The sequence below is a fragment of the Anas acuta genome, chromosome 13 (genome assembly GCF_963932015.1).
Source record: "Anas acuta chromosome 13, bAnaAcu1.1, whole genome shotgun sequence".
NCBI lineage: Eukaryota > Metazoa > Chordata > Aves > Anseriformes > Anatidae > Anas > Anas acuta.
Window position 1 is genome coordinate 19669012 of NC_088991.1, and position 16491 is coordinate 19685502.

At 53.3% G+C, this 16491-nt stretch overlaps 1 protein-coding gene and 1 long non-coding RNA gene across 2 annotated transcripts in view; one reads left to right on the top strand and one right to left on the bottom strand.

Moving 5' to 3' along the window:
* Nucleotides 1–6214: 6214 nt before the first annotated feature.
* Nucleotides 6215–9679, bottom strand: LOC137863940 (uncharacterized). Its single transcript, XR_011101232.1, has 2 exons — nucleotides 8808–9679; nucleotides 6215–8453 (listed from the first exon to the last, which is right to left on the bottom strand). It is a non-coding gene; the product is annotated as an uncharacterized lncRNA (long non-coding RNA).
* Nucleotides 9680–14297: 4618 nt separating this feature from the next.
* Nucleotides 14298–16491, top strand: part of BRWD3 (bromodomain and WD repeat domain containing 3) — a 53263-nt gene continuing 51069 nt past the window's right edge. Inside the window, 4 exon segments of the mRNA XM_068697571.1 lie at nucleotides 14298–14658; nucleotides 14763–14821; nucleotides 14993–15022; nucleotides 15240–15299. Of these exon segments, the coding sequence (XP_068553672.1) occupies nucleotides 14622–14658; nucleotides 14763–14821; nucleotides 14993–15022; nucleotides 15240–15299 (186 nt within the window). The 5' untranslated portion in view covers nucleotides 14298–14621.

Genomic DNA, 16491 nt, shown 5'->3' on the forward strand with positions numbered 1-16491 from the left:
ATGCTGGAGGCGAGGCCGTGGTGGTTTTGCCCTCCTGAGGCACCTCCCTGCCAGCTGAGTGAGGAGCATTGCTCGCAGAGGGGATCGGGGCGAGCGCAAACCTGGAATCCACAGTGAAAGCTCCCTGTGAGTTATCTGGGCAATGAAATCCAGGAAAATCACCGGGGTTTCGTTTGTTTAACGTTAGCGGTGCAGGGGGGGGGGTGGAAGTGCATTTCTGGGAGCTGAAACCAGATGTGAGACGTCTTAGCCACAAGGCCTTCTGCTTCTCCTCCGCTTGCTTTCCCCTCCAGGAAGATAAAAGAGGCTGTGGAGAGTTAGATCGCAGCAACTCTGCTCTCACCCTCGCTCCGAGGATCCCGTCGGTGCCTCTGTGACCGCAGGTGCCGTGTTTGGGTTTGCTGGGCTGGGGCCACGGCTCCCCGAGGCACTGCTGCAGGTGGGCAGCAGAGCCTGGGACGGAGCTGGAGCACATTTCTTCCATCACAGAGCCCCGTCTGCCTTTCCCGGGGTGCCAGCCGTAGCTCCGTGCCACGTCCCCGCTCCGTTTTGCTCCAAAAGCAGCATTTTTGCCACCGAGGGGAAGGGCTGGGCTCCCCTCCCCACACCTCCGCTGCCAGGCCAAGGGAAGCCCTGCAGGAGCTGCCTTCCCCTAAGGCCTCTTCCCAGAAACCTTCCCGTGCTGCTTCCCATTACAGAAAATCACAAATCTCTCCAAAATTTTTTTCCCTGCTCCCGTTTTGCCCCCCGTGTTGTCCCAGGCTGGTTAATGTGAGGTACAGGAACGCAGCTCCTTGGGGTAAACCCAGACCTCTGCGCTCTGCCCGTGCCTGTGCAGCCCAGTGGGGTCCTCGTCTGTACCTGGACCATTACCCTGGGAGTAATTAAAATAATTAACAAGCGTAATTAACTGTTGAAGGGTAAAGGAGAGCCTTAGCACATTAGATCAGCAGCGATTAAATAAATTACCCTTTTTGTCTCGCGGAGAATTGACAGGGGAGGGGAAGAAAGGAGGAGGGAGCCGGATGGGCTCAGGCAGTGGCACGGGGGGGAAGTGAATAGGGGTCGGTGGCTCTTGTGTGGGAGACAAAGCGAACAAAGCCGGGCCACGAGAAATTACCCAGCGGCAGATGCAGAGCGGCCACACGGCACACACAATGCGCAATTAACGCCGGGGCGCTCGTTGCCCAAATGGAGCCCCCCCAAATGGCTCAGGCGGGACGGCGCAGGCGGAGACGCTCCCGAGGCGAGGCTGCAGCCCCCGAGGGGGCCCCGGCCCCGCTCTCCCACCCCCATCACCTCGTTTTATTAGATAACCAGCAGTGGGGATGCGCAGGGTGCAGCTGGAGCTCTGCCAGCTTGGAGGAAGGGGCCCAGGTCCCCAGCCCTCACCCCGGCTCCGTTCGGGCCAGCTCAGTGCCTCTGTGCCCCGTTTTGGCCAAGTGTCCCGTGGGACCTGTGCCCTTCCCCTCTGCCCAGCTGGCACGGAGGTGGCTTGTGTCCGTCCTGCAAGGCACGAGAAGCAAGAAAAGGCTCCATTCCACTTTGCACATCCTCCTAAAATCTGTGAGCTTGAAGGGAAAGAACCAGCGGGTCCATCGCAAACTCCACTGCAGGCCACAGGCGCTCCTCTGTCCGGCTGAATACGGTGAGGATTTCATTCCTAAACCTTTGTATGAGCTGCACTGGATGAACAGTGGTGGTTGCAAGTCAAAAGATGCTGCGCTCCTAAAAATAATTGGTGCTCCTCTCCTCTCTATAGCCTTCCAGCCCCACACCTGGAGCTTGCTGGATGTCCAAGTCCAGGCAGCCTTGTCCAGCACCATCCCGTATCAACCATTTCTGCTTCAAGTGTGCCAGTTTGGCTCAGCTGCCTTCTCTGATTGAAATCCAACACCTCTCACATGGTTCGCTTCTTGTAACTGACTCAGATTTGTTGTAACCTTCCTTGGGTGCAGAAGACGTGGCCCTGCCCTGCAGGTCCTGGGGCTGCAGAGCCTCCGGCTCCGTCCCTGTAACACAGCCCCTGGAGCACCTCCTGCTCCGTATTTATCGCTGTGCCTCTCTGCTGGGACTTGCACAAGCTTTAAAAGCACACACACAGACGGGTCCGGGGACATTTGGTGCCGGAGCTGGAGCCGTGCAGCCTGTCCGAGGGGGCAGCGAAGGACGCAGGAGCTGGGGCTTGCACCAAGAGCCCGACGCTCTGCGAAGTGGGCTGGAAACGCTCCGTGCTGAAACACCACGGGAAAAGGGCGAGAAGAGCCTAATGAAAGCCAGAGCAGGAAGCATGGGGACTTGTAGTGCTGTGAAAACCCAAACCAAAACACGTGCCTTTCTTTTTTAACTTCGGGTGGGCAGCTGGAGCTGGGGAGGGCTCCAGTGAGGGGCTCCAGGCGGGCATCCCCCTGGGATAAGCAGGTCTGGTGCCTTTGGTGGCACTGGGACACACGTGCTGATGCCTTCAGGTCTTTGCATTTGCACGTTTTATCGATGGGAAGCCTCGGTCCTAGCTCGGGGCACCAGATTTCCACGTTAGCTGCGTGGCTCATCCCAGAGGCTTCTCGCACCGGGGGTGTCCTGAGGCCGGCAGGCGAAGGGTGCGAGCCCCCCGCCCCTGCCCGGTGCCTGTTGGAGTGTTTTAATCGCCTTACCCCCAGATCTGCATGACAAAACCACCAGCTCGAGCTCATTTTGGTGATCGCTTGCACCAGAAACCTTCTGAGTTTCATCAAAAGCTTGGATGATTTTAGGGGCTAGGTTTTTATTCATTACAGCATTGGCTGACAAAACCCATTACATCATCCAGTTGGAAGAGAAATTCTCTGCAGCTGCTTGTGTGGCGCGGGGGGGGGGGGGGGGTTGTTTAAAAAAAAAAAATCAGACCGATTTTTGTTTCATTCTTTCAGGGCAATTTTCCTTCCAATTGCTGCAAAACTGTACGCTAAAAGGCTTCCAAAGTGGAAAGGAAAAGGGCAGCGCGCAGCAGTTTTAACCATTCTTTTTTTTTTTTTTTTTGATTTCCTTTCCAAAGACCTAGGGGGGGGAAAATAGCCCCATTAGGAGCCGGGAAGCCGAGCTCGTTGCGGCCCCGCAAGGAACTGTGAGGGCAGAGGCAGTGCCTGGAGCCTGCTGATGGCACCAGAACGTGACACTGCTCAATTATTTCGCGCTGCCACGGCGTCCAACCACTCCGTGCACCCTCTCGCCTGGTGCTAGAGCCCTGCCTGCTCCCTCTGCCTCATCGGTTGCTTCCCCTGTTTTGTAAGGTTAAACAATCTCGTGTCTTCTAACCCATTTAAGTTCTTCATCCGCTGTGACAGAGAGGGAAAAATCCGTCCCCACGTGGCTGCGTGTCCCAGCATCGCTGCTGCTTCTGCCCAGCGTCTCCAAACAGGGGGAAACCTGCCCGCTGCCTCCAGCTGGCCAATGCCATTGGTTTTGAGACATTTTACCTGTATCCCGGAAAAAAACGGGTCTTAACTTTAGGAGAAGGCAGCACTCAGCTGTAAAGGAGCCAGGAGAGAGGGGCCGGGGCTCGGCATCCTTGCTGCAGGGCAGCGGCATCTCCCCGTCCACCAGCACAGCGAGAAGCAGCCTCTGGGCAGTGAGGACAAGGCTCAGGTGTCGGGGTTATGAACTAGCCACCAGTTTGCCATGCCGGTGCCATCATCCAGGGAGTTTCTTTCAGTGGCAGAGATCTGGTTGGGTTTGGTTTATATTTTATCTCGGAGAGAAATCGGTATTTTTAATAGGTCAAGAGTTCGGGAAACCGAAATGAAGAGGACGGGCTCCGTCTCTCCCTGCTCCCTGAAGACGCAGGGCTGCTTCCCAATGCACATTAGATTTTAAGGTGAGTTACTTCGTTGCCATGGCAATATTATGCAGGTTTTGAAACGCCACAGTTTGGGTTTCTTCTAGGCCACCAAGCAGTCAGGATCCCGAGCCCCATCCCAGAGAGCTGCCCTACGTGTGGGAGCTCAGCTCGGATGCGCACGACAGAGCATCCCTCAGCCCTGCTAAAGCACCGAGACGCAGAGCACCTGGATGGACACACGGACAAGGGGAGAGCCACGGGGGCGAGGGCATTGGGGAGGGGGCAAAACGCAGCCTGAAAGCTGCTCCAAGCTCCGTTCTCCCCCTGCCTCCCCAGATTCCCCAATCAGGCTGTGAGACAGCGCAAGGTGGAAGAAAACCCAGCGGCTTTACTAATTAGCACTTATTAACGATGCTTATCTGGCCGTGTTGCGGTTGTGCTCCCTCCAGGTGCGCCACGCCGCCGGCACGCGCCCAGTGACAAAACCCACGTTTGCCCCAAAGAGCTTAAAATCGACTCAAACCCCATTTGGGGCCACACAGCTGTCCCATTTCCTTACTCCGTGGCTCCCAGGCCTCATGAATTTATTTTCTCACTATGAGAACTGCCCTAAAATAAAGGTTTGAGATACTTCAGGACTCCTTTTGGTGGGGATGCTGTGTCTTGCTGTTAAGAAATGCAGAGGGAAAAGGGATTCCCTGGTACGGAGACAGCTCTGTGGTCATTGGGTGAAACGTGCTCTGTGACTGTACCGGCGATTAATATTTAATGTTAAATATTTATATATTAAATATTTAAACCAGTTGCACCATGAAGATATTAAAATATTTGAAGTTAAATCCAAAATGCTTTTGACACGGGTGCCGTACCATGGATGTGTCCGACCGCCTGGGCAGCGGTTCCACTGCGCAGCCAAAAGCTCTTCGAGTAAATCAGTTCCAATTATTATTATTTTTTTTGCTATTTTGTTTGTCTGTTAAATTTCCAACAAACCACGCTCGGATGAAGGCACCGAGGCTGCGTGCACGCAGGAGAGCCGCCGGGAATCACCATGGCAGAGCCATTCCGGAGGCATCAGAGGCGCTGCTGCTGCTGCTGCTCGGCAGATTTACCCACGCACGGCTCTCCAGTTCCCCGACTGAGAACCCTATGCAGCGAAACGCTGCGCCCAAACACAATAGAAGTCTGGAAGAAAGCAGCAGCCTTAACAATGAGCTTCTCGGCTTTTATAGGTTTTAGCAAAGCCCATTGTGTTGTTTTAACGCTCGGTTTTGTATTTAGATTCCTAATATCTTCGACGGGGGGGGGGGAAGGGTGGAGGGGGCAACCAATTTAATTCGATAATCCCCCTAAGCCTTGCTTAATGCAGTCACTCTATTTTGTGCCTGTGAGTTTTATAGTGGTATTTTGGGTGGTTGCAGCGCTGCACTGGAAAACGTCCCATCATTTATTTTGCAGCCATCGGAGGGAAATGGCTCGCAGTGCCGAGCAGCCCATTCATTACGTTCACATTGTCAAACCCAACAAACCCCGTGCCCCCAGATGTGGCTCTGTGGATCTCGGGGCAATGATTCATGGAGAAGGTCGCTCAGAGTCTGGGTACAGATTACCAAAAGGAATATTAAAGCTTAAAAGGAGCATTAAACCTTAAACAGGAGCCTTTCTCGCTCTGCCAAAAACCTCGTTTGGAGCTGGATGGCCTTGGTGAGGCTGAAGGGCAGAAGGAAAGTTCCCTGCCAGGGAAGGGTTCTCCTCCCCCAGCTCCTGCATCCCCACGGGGATGGTGTGGATGCAGCCGGATGGGTCCCCGCAGCTCCCACGCCACGATTGTCTCGGGCTGAAGGGGGTGAAACTGCTGCAAGGCAAAAGTTCCAGCTGGGGCTTTTCTCCTCTTGCTTTCTTCTCCTGACAGGGAGGGAGTGTTGGTAAGAAACACAAGACCAGACTCCAAAAGCATCTCACGAGCCTCCGTGCTGCCTGAATTCCTTTGCTCTTGCTCAGCTCCCAGCACTCGGACGTTTGCTCCAGCTGCGCTCAGTGATGGGCGAATAAAGCCCCACCAGGAGGCCGGCACTGCCACCCATGGGATTTCTCAGTGCCCCTTTCAGGGGTGAGCTGTGTCTCATGAGATGTTCCTTGGCCATTCTGGAAGCAGCTCAGCAGCAGAGACACGCAGCACAAACACGAGGGGGAGAGTGGCCGGTACAGCTGATACGCAGCAGCACCAAAGCCAAGTGGGGAGGAGGATTTTTAGGAGAGGTCAAGGTCTGAAATTGCTGCTGGACTGCCAGAGGAACAGAAGAAGGCAGGGTGCCCACAGAGACATCCCAGCGAGCAGAGGAGACCCTCAACAGGAACGTGGCAGGACTCCTTTGGGCTTAAGGAACTGCCCAGGAATGTGGAAAACAAAAATATGTGTTTTTATTTTATTTTTTTGCCTACACAGTATGTGCAATTGTCTTCTCTGCTTATTATTATTCAGCAGCAAGGTTGCGACAACACCTTGTGAAAGTAAAGCCTGTTGGTTGCAATTCTGTATTAAAGCTGCCATTTGCCTTTTGCATCTTCACCTCCCAAACGCTGGTTTTCCAGGTTAGGCTTCATCTAGAACATCACTCAGCCGTACGGAACTCATGGGCTTCATAAACCCGAAAGAAAAGCTTTCTTTACTGGTGTAGAGGAGAGGGAAGGGAACAGCCAAAAGGGCATGTACTTGCAGGTGTTGAAAAACACTTAACAGAGATTAAATTAAATTAGTCTTTCTATCAAGAAAAGCTTTAAGGGACCTCCTGTAACTGTGAGTCATCTTCAAATGGAGATGGCAGAGAAAACGCAGATTCTAGCAAGCTGTATCTAATGCCCTAATTATTTAAGGCCAAAATAAAAATAAAAATAAAAATAAAAACATTCCCAAAGATCAGAAGCTGGGAGGCTGTTGGAGAATGTACACATCCACTAAACGATGGAAGTCCAAGATCTAAGTGAAACGTGTAGATCGCTGTTCTCTGCAGAGGAATTGATGGCGATTTCCATGGCAAAGCCTTTCTTTACAAGGGGTAAAATTGAGAAAATGTCCCAGACTGAAGATCTGGAGACAAGGCTTTAAGCCGAATAAATAAAATCAAGGGCTACAAAATTCCAGTATGGAATAGCACTGACCAGGAGCTCTAGAGAAGCACTCAAATACAGAGTTAGATCTGGCTGCTTAACTCTGGTTTGCAGCCCATTGTCTAGACCAGGCTTGATATTAAGGGAATAGAAGGAGAAATGAAACTGAGCTGTGATAAATGCAAAATTATGCCAATGGGAGGGAGGGACCCTTAACTACCGAGATGTGGAAACGGGCTCTGACCTAACACAACTCAGTGAGGAGATCCTGGCATCGCTGCGCTAACATTTTCATAGCGGTACACACAATGCTCAGAGGCAGTCAAAGGCAAACAGACCATCAAGAATTATTAGGGAGGAAATGGAGAACAAATAACAACAAGTGTTGTTGTGCCAGCAGACGGTCCCGCGGTGCACCCGCCTCGACACTCGGTGCAGCTTCAGACCTCCCATCTCCAAATGGAGGACAGCACTAGAAAGGTGGGGATAGAAAAGGTGGGGATAGCAGTGCTCTGTGAGAGCTGCCTTATAGGGTGGGCTTAAATAGGGTAGGACTTTCTTATTGGGAAGAGCCTGAAAGGGAATGTGGCCCTGAACAGCGTGGAGAAGGGGGAACAGCTGCTGCTGCTCCTGGCAGCACAGACCTGAGGAGGTGCTGAAGGAAGTTATGGGGTTCAGAGCTGAAGCACCCCAAGGAAGCACGTCCTGAAGCCAGACTCTGCTTTGGGAGCTTACCCTGGGCCCCTGGACCCCGCTGACACACAGCCAGGATGCAGGGTGCCGTGGATCCTCCCTGTTTTATTCACGAGTGGCTGGTGGTGAGTGGTTAGGAGAGCGGGTACACCCCTTGCCTTCCTGCCTCTGCACCTCCAAATTTTAATTCGGTTTGGGTTTCATCGTGGTGGTGCTATGAAGTGACTCACAGAACCCATTTCATTCTCCTCCTCATCAGACAGGAGCATTCGTTTTATTGGTGGCTCTGAAATTTTTTTGTAAACTCAGACTCCTGTGGGCAAACTTGTACAAGACGGTTTTCTAATTCGTCACCTCATGCGGTAATTTATATTTCATTTCTATTTGTTATAAGACCATTATAAAGGTATTAATGAGCTTCTTTACAATGTTTACATCTTATGGATATCAATAAACAGGTAAAAAACATTTTAAAGTATTTATACTTTTTTTTTTTTTCGATGTAAAACACCAGCACTTTTAAAAAATCTATGAAGTTTGGTGGCCCCTTCACAAAAATACCTATTACTTCTGTAAAACTGAGAAACAGAACTAAAACACACACCCCCTGACAACGTAGCAGAGAACGGGGACGGGGTACAGGGAGGCATCACTCTGTGTATGTTATCTGCCTGGCTGAGGCCGTGGCAGTGCCATTTGCATACCCAGCTACGCGGGGACAGCCGTGATGAATTCCCAGCCGTACAGGCAGGCGCCGTGTGCCCAGACTGCAAAGCTATGGAGAGCCTCCGCTGCTCGGCGCTTGCAGGAGGAGCCGAAAACGCAGGATCAGGCCCTGAAAAATAAAAGAAAAAAATATTTGTTTAAAAAATATCCAGCGGGACTTGGATGTGCTGAGTTAGGCAGGGAAAGCCGGGGTTTCTGGGGGGGAGCCCTTTGTGCAGCGCTGTCCCCCAGGAGCCCGAGCCAAAGCTGAGCTCCTGGCTTTGGAGGGTCAGAGTCGGGCCCTTCGCCACGGGCACAGACGACTGCAAATGCAAAACCAGCGATGACGAAAGCTGCGTTGTCGCCTACAGCTCTCAGGAATTTTCCTGCTACGAGATCTTGCCGAGTTGCTGGCACTTTCGGGTGTCGTGTGGAGATCCAGCGGTGCCGTGGCGGATTTGACTGGGGTGCTGGCATTATTTACCTGCCCTATTTACAGAGCTCAGAGCTACGCGGGCGGCTGTCGCCCCTTTTCACACGCGTTTCACCCATATCCGAAATCTGACATCCATGGGTATGTAAAATAGAGACGGGAACGTTTACACGACACTCAGAGAGGGTTCATTTTTTGGGAAAGTGCAAATCGAAGTCCCCCCAGGCGCAGCGGGGATGCACACAGGGAGCAGCCAAGGCCAGCTAATGGCTGCCGCCAGGCCGCCGAGCCAGGCCGTGCAGGCTGCCACAGCCCTCCAGCCAAGCGGCCTTTGGGATCTGGCGAAGGGGTTTCAGGTTTTCGGGTGGAAGAGGCATCACGGTGACACCGTGAGGAACGAGCAGCCCAACGAGGAATTGGTTTAAAGCAGAATTTGGAAACAAAGGCGATGTCGTCCCCTCCAAAGCCTTGCGCCTGCGATGGCGTTGGAGGCGCCTCTTGGTGCCGAGCACCATCTAGAGGGCTCGCTGGGGGGGTGCAGCAGTGAAATCAACCTGGAATATTTAAAAATAGACAAAAAAATAATCCGAGAGCAGACCTTATGTAATATCCAACAGGTATTTAGGTATTATTTAACAGCTGCAGACAGGAACATCCTGTAGGAAGGTGTGGAAATTTGGAGATTTCTCCAGCAAGGCAGGGTGGTGGCTGGCACAAGCACCTCTGTGCTCAAGCAAATGTGCCTATTTTGTTCATCATTTTGCACCTGTATTTCCTTAGAATAAACAAGCCATGATGCAAAATTTTAATTTTGAGGTTATCACATTTGGAGATCGTCTTAAAGTCTTGACTTTTCAATGCCTGTATTTCCTTACCACTGCAGTTCAAAGCACCGATTCTTAAATTGCTTCTAACCAGCACTTATTTTCCTATCAGTTACAGAAAACCTCAGATTTCATCGCTGGAACAATTGGTGTCCTTGTGTCCCACCTGGCTGCACATGAAAGGCCCTAGATGAGCAGAATGCATACAAAAAAGTTGGATTTAAAAATACTCAAAAAAAAAAAAAAAAAAAGCTTAACTTCCCGCAGTCCTTAAATCTGAAAGGGTTCAGACACACACATCCCCATCCACGTTTCCTGAAGAGGAAAGGTACAGTCTGGGTGCAATCCAGCACTCCTGCATGGCTCTGATCTCAGCTGCCCTCTGACTGCAGCCACGCTGCATTTCTGTCTGGTTTGGGCAAAACTGCATCATGTATGTTTTTACACCATGCTGAAGCTACAAAGCAGCGGGCTGGCTTTGACTCATCAGGCAAGTCTAACGATAAATAAAAGAGAGACTCACTCACTTGGTGCTACGAGCCGACCAAGGGGAAGATAATTTAATGTAGCGGTTAAATTAAAGAGAGCTAAACTCTGTTTACTTGCATTTACTCACAACTACAGCATTAAGATGAGAGGCAACAGGGCCAAGCTGGAGCATGGGAAATTCAGATAAGGAAACGATTTTGCAGCGTGAGGACGGCCAAAGACTGGGACTGGAACTGGCTGGGTTGCCCGGGCAGGTTGTGCAATCCTCCCTCCTTGGGTAAGGCCCTGAGCAGCCCGATAGCATCAGACCTGTTCTGCGCAGGAGGGCGAGTGGATGACCTTCGAGGTCTCCTCCATCCTAAATTACTCCGTAATTCCATGAAACAGCCCAGCCAAAAACCCAGCTCTAAACTCGTGTAATGGAGAGTGTTGGAAAATAAAGGGAGATGTCTCGTTTCTGGTAAATAAGGGTACATTAATCAAAAGGCATAAACAGCTTGAGTCTGTACCATTTATGCGGAGTAACACGCATATAGAGAGATGCTGTGCTGGGGAACCAGGGTCCTCACTAGTGACACGAAATATCAGCAAGAAGGCAGAAAGGCAGAGCTACGTGAGGCTGTGGAAGTATGCAATAGGCATCTGCATGCCTGAAATGAAAATCTCCCAAACCAACCTCACTTATGGCTCACACCTTGAACCTCAGCACAACCTCTTTCGCAGTGATATTCTCCGTGATACTCTCCCAGTACACCTCCAGCACTTGTTGTCCACCCTTCAGGCTTCCTACAGATATCAGTTTGTGATAATCTACACCCTGTCTTGCCAGGAGACATGGGGGAGAGGGAGCGAACCCTGCAACGTTTGACAAGTTTGGCCACGGCAGTGCAGGACTGCTTTTATTCTGTGGGACAGTGTCTGAACTGAGGATTTATCTAAAGGTTTCCACTCTCAAAAACCTTCAAAGGCTTTCATTATTATTATTTTTTTTTTCAGGAAAATAAATAAATAAAAAGAGGAAATTGTTACAATCCTGCTTCTTCCTTAAAGCAGCTCTGGTTTGGGATACCTCTGTCGTTGACCTGCAAGAGCATCGTGTCGGTGTGCTCCTCCCCAGCGCTCAGCGCTGCTGTTGGCATTCACGTACCAGAGTTCTGCTCCGGAGAAACATGAGTAAGCACTAGCATAAAGCCTGGCTTTCACCAGGAGATTTACTATCGCTCCCCAGCATGCTGCTTCTTGGCCGCAGCGGCTCCAGAAAGAGATGAGTCACGGAGCTGCAAGGCCTGCGGAGTGCTGTGGAGCTCCCAGGGAACGAAGGCTACGCTCGGAGGTGGGCACTGCTCACCAGAAAGGCGACTCCTGGAGGGAGGAACCCAGGAGAAGTGGGAAGAGTTATCTGTCGCAGTGCTCACAGCAACCCTAGGGAACAAGAAAGCAACTGGGAGAGCATTAAAACCACCAAGTTGTGGTGCCACAGGACCAGCACGGAGGCCGGGGGTCACTGCAGAGCCGTAAAACCCAGCCGGAGTCGCTGGGTAGGAGCCTGGCCAAAGGAGGAGTTGCACAACAGCTGCTGTGGGCATGACTAACGCGCTGTTGGGACTTGACCTGAATGCAGGCTGCTGCTCTGTGCGCCCGTACCCGGCTCCAAACACCTGCCTCATAGCTGCGGGGTGACTAACGTGAGCCTTTCCTGTTGCTGCACGAAGCGCAGCGCTTGCATCACGGAGCACCTCCGAGCGTACGAGCACCTCGGCCAACAGCACGACTCCTGGTCTGAAGTGTGGGAAGCACACAAGGGGCAGACAAGCTTATTTGGGGAACATTTTCTATCATAGGCTTTTGATTTGAGAGCCCGTTGTATTTATTACACAAATTCCCAACGACTCTAGACGGCCCTAAAAGAATAATCAGGCCCGTTGCGGTGGTACAGCTTTGCTTGCTGCTGCCTCCAAACTTAAATAACAGCAAATTGCGAGGAGAGGCTCAGTAAGACACCAACCAAAAGTTGCCAAAGAAATGCACCATGTTGAAAAAGAAATACCTTAGGTAAGTGTTACCACTGGAACACAGTAGGACGGGGTGCTATGGAGTATTCGTGGTTTTCTCTTGACATAGAACGACATTTAGCTCAGAAAGACTGCAATGTACTTTCAGGGCACATTACACCATGTTATCTGTGTTTTTCCTTCGCATTCCTGGCACGCATAACAAGATGAGCTTGCAATTATCAGATAGGAGGGAGAAACATTACCTCTACAGATAGGGAATATCAGAGGGTTCTTTTCCTCTCTGGCAATGTTTCCAGAACTGCTGCTTTACACTGTAACTCACTGCAGGGCACACTTCAAAGCCTCTGGTGTAGTGCTGGAAGAGTTGTTCCTACCGAAAAACCCCCAGAACTGAGGTTTGCAGCTCAGTGAGGTGGCACCTCATATCTCTTTAAGTGACAATAATGAATTTGCCTTGAAAAAGATTCCAAGAGCTACAATGATAAGCAGGGAGGCTTTTTTTTTTTTTTTACCTTTCTTCCTTTTCTTTCCTTTTCTTTCTTTTTTCCGGCTATTTAAACTCTATTTAGCAACTTGAGAACTTCAGAGGACGAAGAAAACAAGGTCTATGCATCACCCAGTTAATCTGAGCTCCTGCTGCAATTTCCAGACCTGTATTAAGGTGCAGGCAAATTATGCAGAGCAGCTGAATGTCAAACACCTGACTCGTTCTCGAGAGGGCTCCTGGCACTTGGTCTGGTGCCTTGAAACATCCTGAGCAGGCTGCCAGCAGGAAGGGCTGCATCCTCGAGGTAATAGCAGGAAGAACTCTGAAACAGCACTTCACAGAAAGCCTAGTCATGCATATAGGCTATAAATATATGCAAAAATGAATTTATTCTTAATGTTTCAACTGCATTGATTTGCTATGATTCAGCTGTTGGTATTCGAAGCACGAAGATGAGTTGTCTTTTTCATTTATTTTTCAGTTATGACAATGCTTGTTACACTGCCAAGGCTCAGGAAACTCTAACGTTGAATGCCAGGTCTTTATGGCAGCAAAAAGCAATTTGACATTAAGGAATGTTGTCCATTCACTCAGTGTTTTAGCAACTTATCTCTGAAGTGGGATAGATTTCTGAAGTTTTGACAGGACACTTCCTATGGAAAAGTGACTTGCTTCCCTTAGGAGTATCTACAGGGGTCAATATTGCGCCTTTTTTGCTTTGGCAAGAGCACATGCCTCACCGTCACGTCTTTATTTCCTGGACAGTGGGAGGAAACAATCAGGATTTGGCTCCTAAAGCCGCCCCACGTCCTGTAACCTTGGCAGGGCTGTGTCCTCTGGGCGTTCATCCCTGCCTTAAAGTGCTGAGGCGATGACACTCTGGTAACAGCGGGTGCCACGTACCGATGGCTAAAAGTTCCTATTTATGTTCCAGTCAAGCACAGAAAAGCAATTCCTGCATCAATTTGTTTCGAGCACCTTTATGTTTGTTGGGGGAGCTCCCGTTTGGTTCGTGCCAGCTTCACAGGAGCGCTTGTGGGCCCTGTCCCCCAACGTTTTGCCTCATGTATGGTGGATGAAATGGAGAATAAGAGAGAAAACGACTTTGTGAACCTAACTCGGGACAGTTATTTTCTTTATTTTCTTTCCTGGAGAAAAGGAGGCTCAGGGGCGACCTTATCGCTCTCTACAGATACCTTAAAGGAGGCTGTAGTGAGGTGGGGGTTGGCCTGTTCTCCCACGGGCCTGGTGACAGGACGAGGGGGAACGGGCTTAAGTTGTGCCAGGGGAGTTTTAGGCTGGATATTAGGAAGAACTTCTTTATTGAAAGGGTTGTTAGACATTGGAACAGGCTGCCCAGGGAAGTGGTGGAGTCACCATCCCTGGAGGTCTTTAAAAGACGTTTAGATGTAGAGCTTAGGGATATGGTTTAGTGGGGACTGTTAGTGTTAGGTCAGAGGTCGGACTCGATGATCTTGGGGTCTCTTCCAACCTAGAAATTCTGTGATTCTGTGATTTATTTTCTTTATTTTAAAACCTATATTTATTATTTTATTTATTTTCTTTTATTTTCGCCTCACACCAACAGCCGAGCTCGCACCCCGGCTACCCGCGGCCTTTCCGTTCCGGGGCACCCCGGAGGCCCTCGACCCGGGCCGGGACCGTGAGGGGAGGAGGAGGAGGAAACCGGGAGAGCAACCGAGGGAGGAACCGGGGGGGGGGAAGGAAGCGGGGCCATGCCCGGTCCTCCCCTGCCCGGTCCTTCCGCCTGGGCGCTCCCCGGCTGCGGGAGGCTCCCGGCAGCGCCCCCGTGCGGCGGGCGGGGCTCCCTGCGGGCCGCTGTGCGCTGCGGGCCGGGCAGAGCGGCGGGGCCGGCGGCGCTGCCATGAAGCCGGCGGGGAGCCGCGGCGGGGCGAGCGGCTCGGCCGCGCACCGGGGCTCGCCCGTAGGGGCTCGGCCGCTGTAGGAGGAGCGGCGACACCTCGGGGAGACACCCGCCGCTGCCCCTTCTCCCCCCCTTCCCCCGGGCCTCCTCCTCCTCCGTCGGAGGATGGCGGCAGCGGCCGCCCCGACGCAGCTGGAAGCCGGTGGGTAGCGCTGGAGGCTGGGGGGTGAGAGGGGGGGGCTCGGTGGCTGCACGGTTGCTTTGTAACCGCGTCCCCTTCTCCCTCCTTGTCCCTCCTTCCCTCAGAGCTCTACTACCTGATCGCCAGGTTCCTGCAGTCCGGGCCCTGCAAGAAATCCGCCCAGGTGAGCGCGGCCGGGCCGGGCGGGGACGGGACGGGACGGGACGGGACGGGGCAGGAGGGCAGCGGGAGGGCCGTGGGGAGGTGGGGAGGAGGTGGTGTGGGGGGGGGGGAGCCGGGGTGCTGCGGGTGTCCGGCCTCACGCCCTTTGTGTGCCGCTGCCCTGTCCCCGCAGGTGCTGGTGGAGGAGCTGGAGGAGCACCAGGTAAGGGGCAGCCGGGGGCTGAGCTGTCCCGGCACGGCACAGCCCCGGTGCCCAGGATGGGATGGGGGTGTGGGGGGCGAAGCACGGCCGGGAGGGCCGGGCTGAGCCTTTTGGGGGGCTGCCCCGAGCCGTATGGGGGGGGGCTCGGAGCTGCCCCCCCCCCCCCCCCCATCCCCCCAGGGAGGGGTCTGACCGCCGCCCCCGTCCCTCCCCGCAGCTGATCCCCCGGCGCCTGGACTGGCAGGGCAAGGAGCACCGGCGGAGCTTCGAGGACCTGGTGAGCCCACACCCCATAAACCCCCCCACACCCCAAAAAAAAGCCAAAAACCCTCCCGTACCGGCTCCGTGCCCACCCCCCCACCCCATGTCCTCAGCCCGGGACCCCCCCCACGCTGCTCTGCGCCCCACGGGGCCGTGGCTCGGAACGGCGCCAGGACGGGTGTGTGCGAGTGTAATGGGGGGGTAACGGGGGGGTAATGGGGGCAGCGGTGGGGTACCGGGGGTGCCCATTGTGGGGCCGGGCGGGTTATCTGAGGGCACGTACCGGAGCCCTGCCCGGCGAATGGCGCCGCGCCTTACAAGCTGGAGCGGGGCGGGCGGCGATGTAACGAGGCGGCTGATTGGCTGCGGGGCGGCGGAGGAACTGGTTGGGGGGGGGGGGGGGTGGAGGTGAGGCCGGGCCGGCGGCGGCGGGGCCGGGCCTGAGGGGGGCCGGGGGAGCCCCCCAGTGGGGGGGGGGGGCGCCGCCTTCAGCCGGGCCCTGAGGGCACTGAGGGGCTCGGCACGGCCACAGCCGCCGGTACCAGGCCCGTGGTCGCGGCCTGTGCCGGGCCCTGTGTGGAAAATGTGAGGAAAAAGCCTGGTGGAGCCGTGCCCGGCAGCGGGAGGTCAGCCTTGAGGCACGGTTTGGCCTCAGCGGTTGTGGTGCCGCCTGGGTTTGCTCCTCTCGGCCCCTGGGGTGTGGTAGGGAAGCCCTCAGAGCTCTCCTGGTGTGGTGGGTGTCCGTGCTGCGGCCACGTACATCTCGGTAAAATGTCCCAGATGGGAAACGCAGGCGTGAGGGGAGGCTTGGAATTGGTGGGGAGCTGCTTTGTGGTGTGCAGCGCTATCAAAGCTTGGTTTTTCTTCTACCTGAAGCTAATCGACAGCGATCCTTTCTGACGGCCTCTCTTCTAGTTCGGTTTAGCTGTGAACAAGACTTACAGCGAGGAACGGGACCGTTACGGGAATCCTTGCTGGCAGATGCTAGGTGGGGTGAGCTGAGCTTCCTTATGGATCCTCAGACCGAAGCTTTCACTGACAGGGATGTTGAAGGAAAGCCTTGTCCTCCCTTTCCTTTAGCTTTGATGTGTTTGGTTTTTGGCCCTTTGAATGCATATGATCCTATACTAACCCGAGCTGCTTGACTTCAGTGCTAGCCAGGTGGATGGATGTGATGTGTAGGACAAGGCCTGGGCTGTGGAGAATGA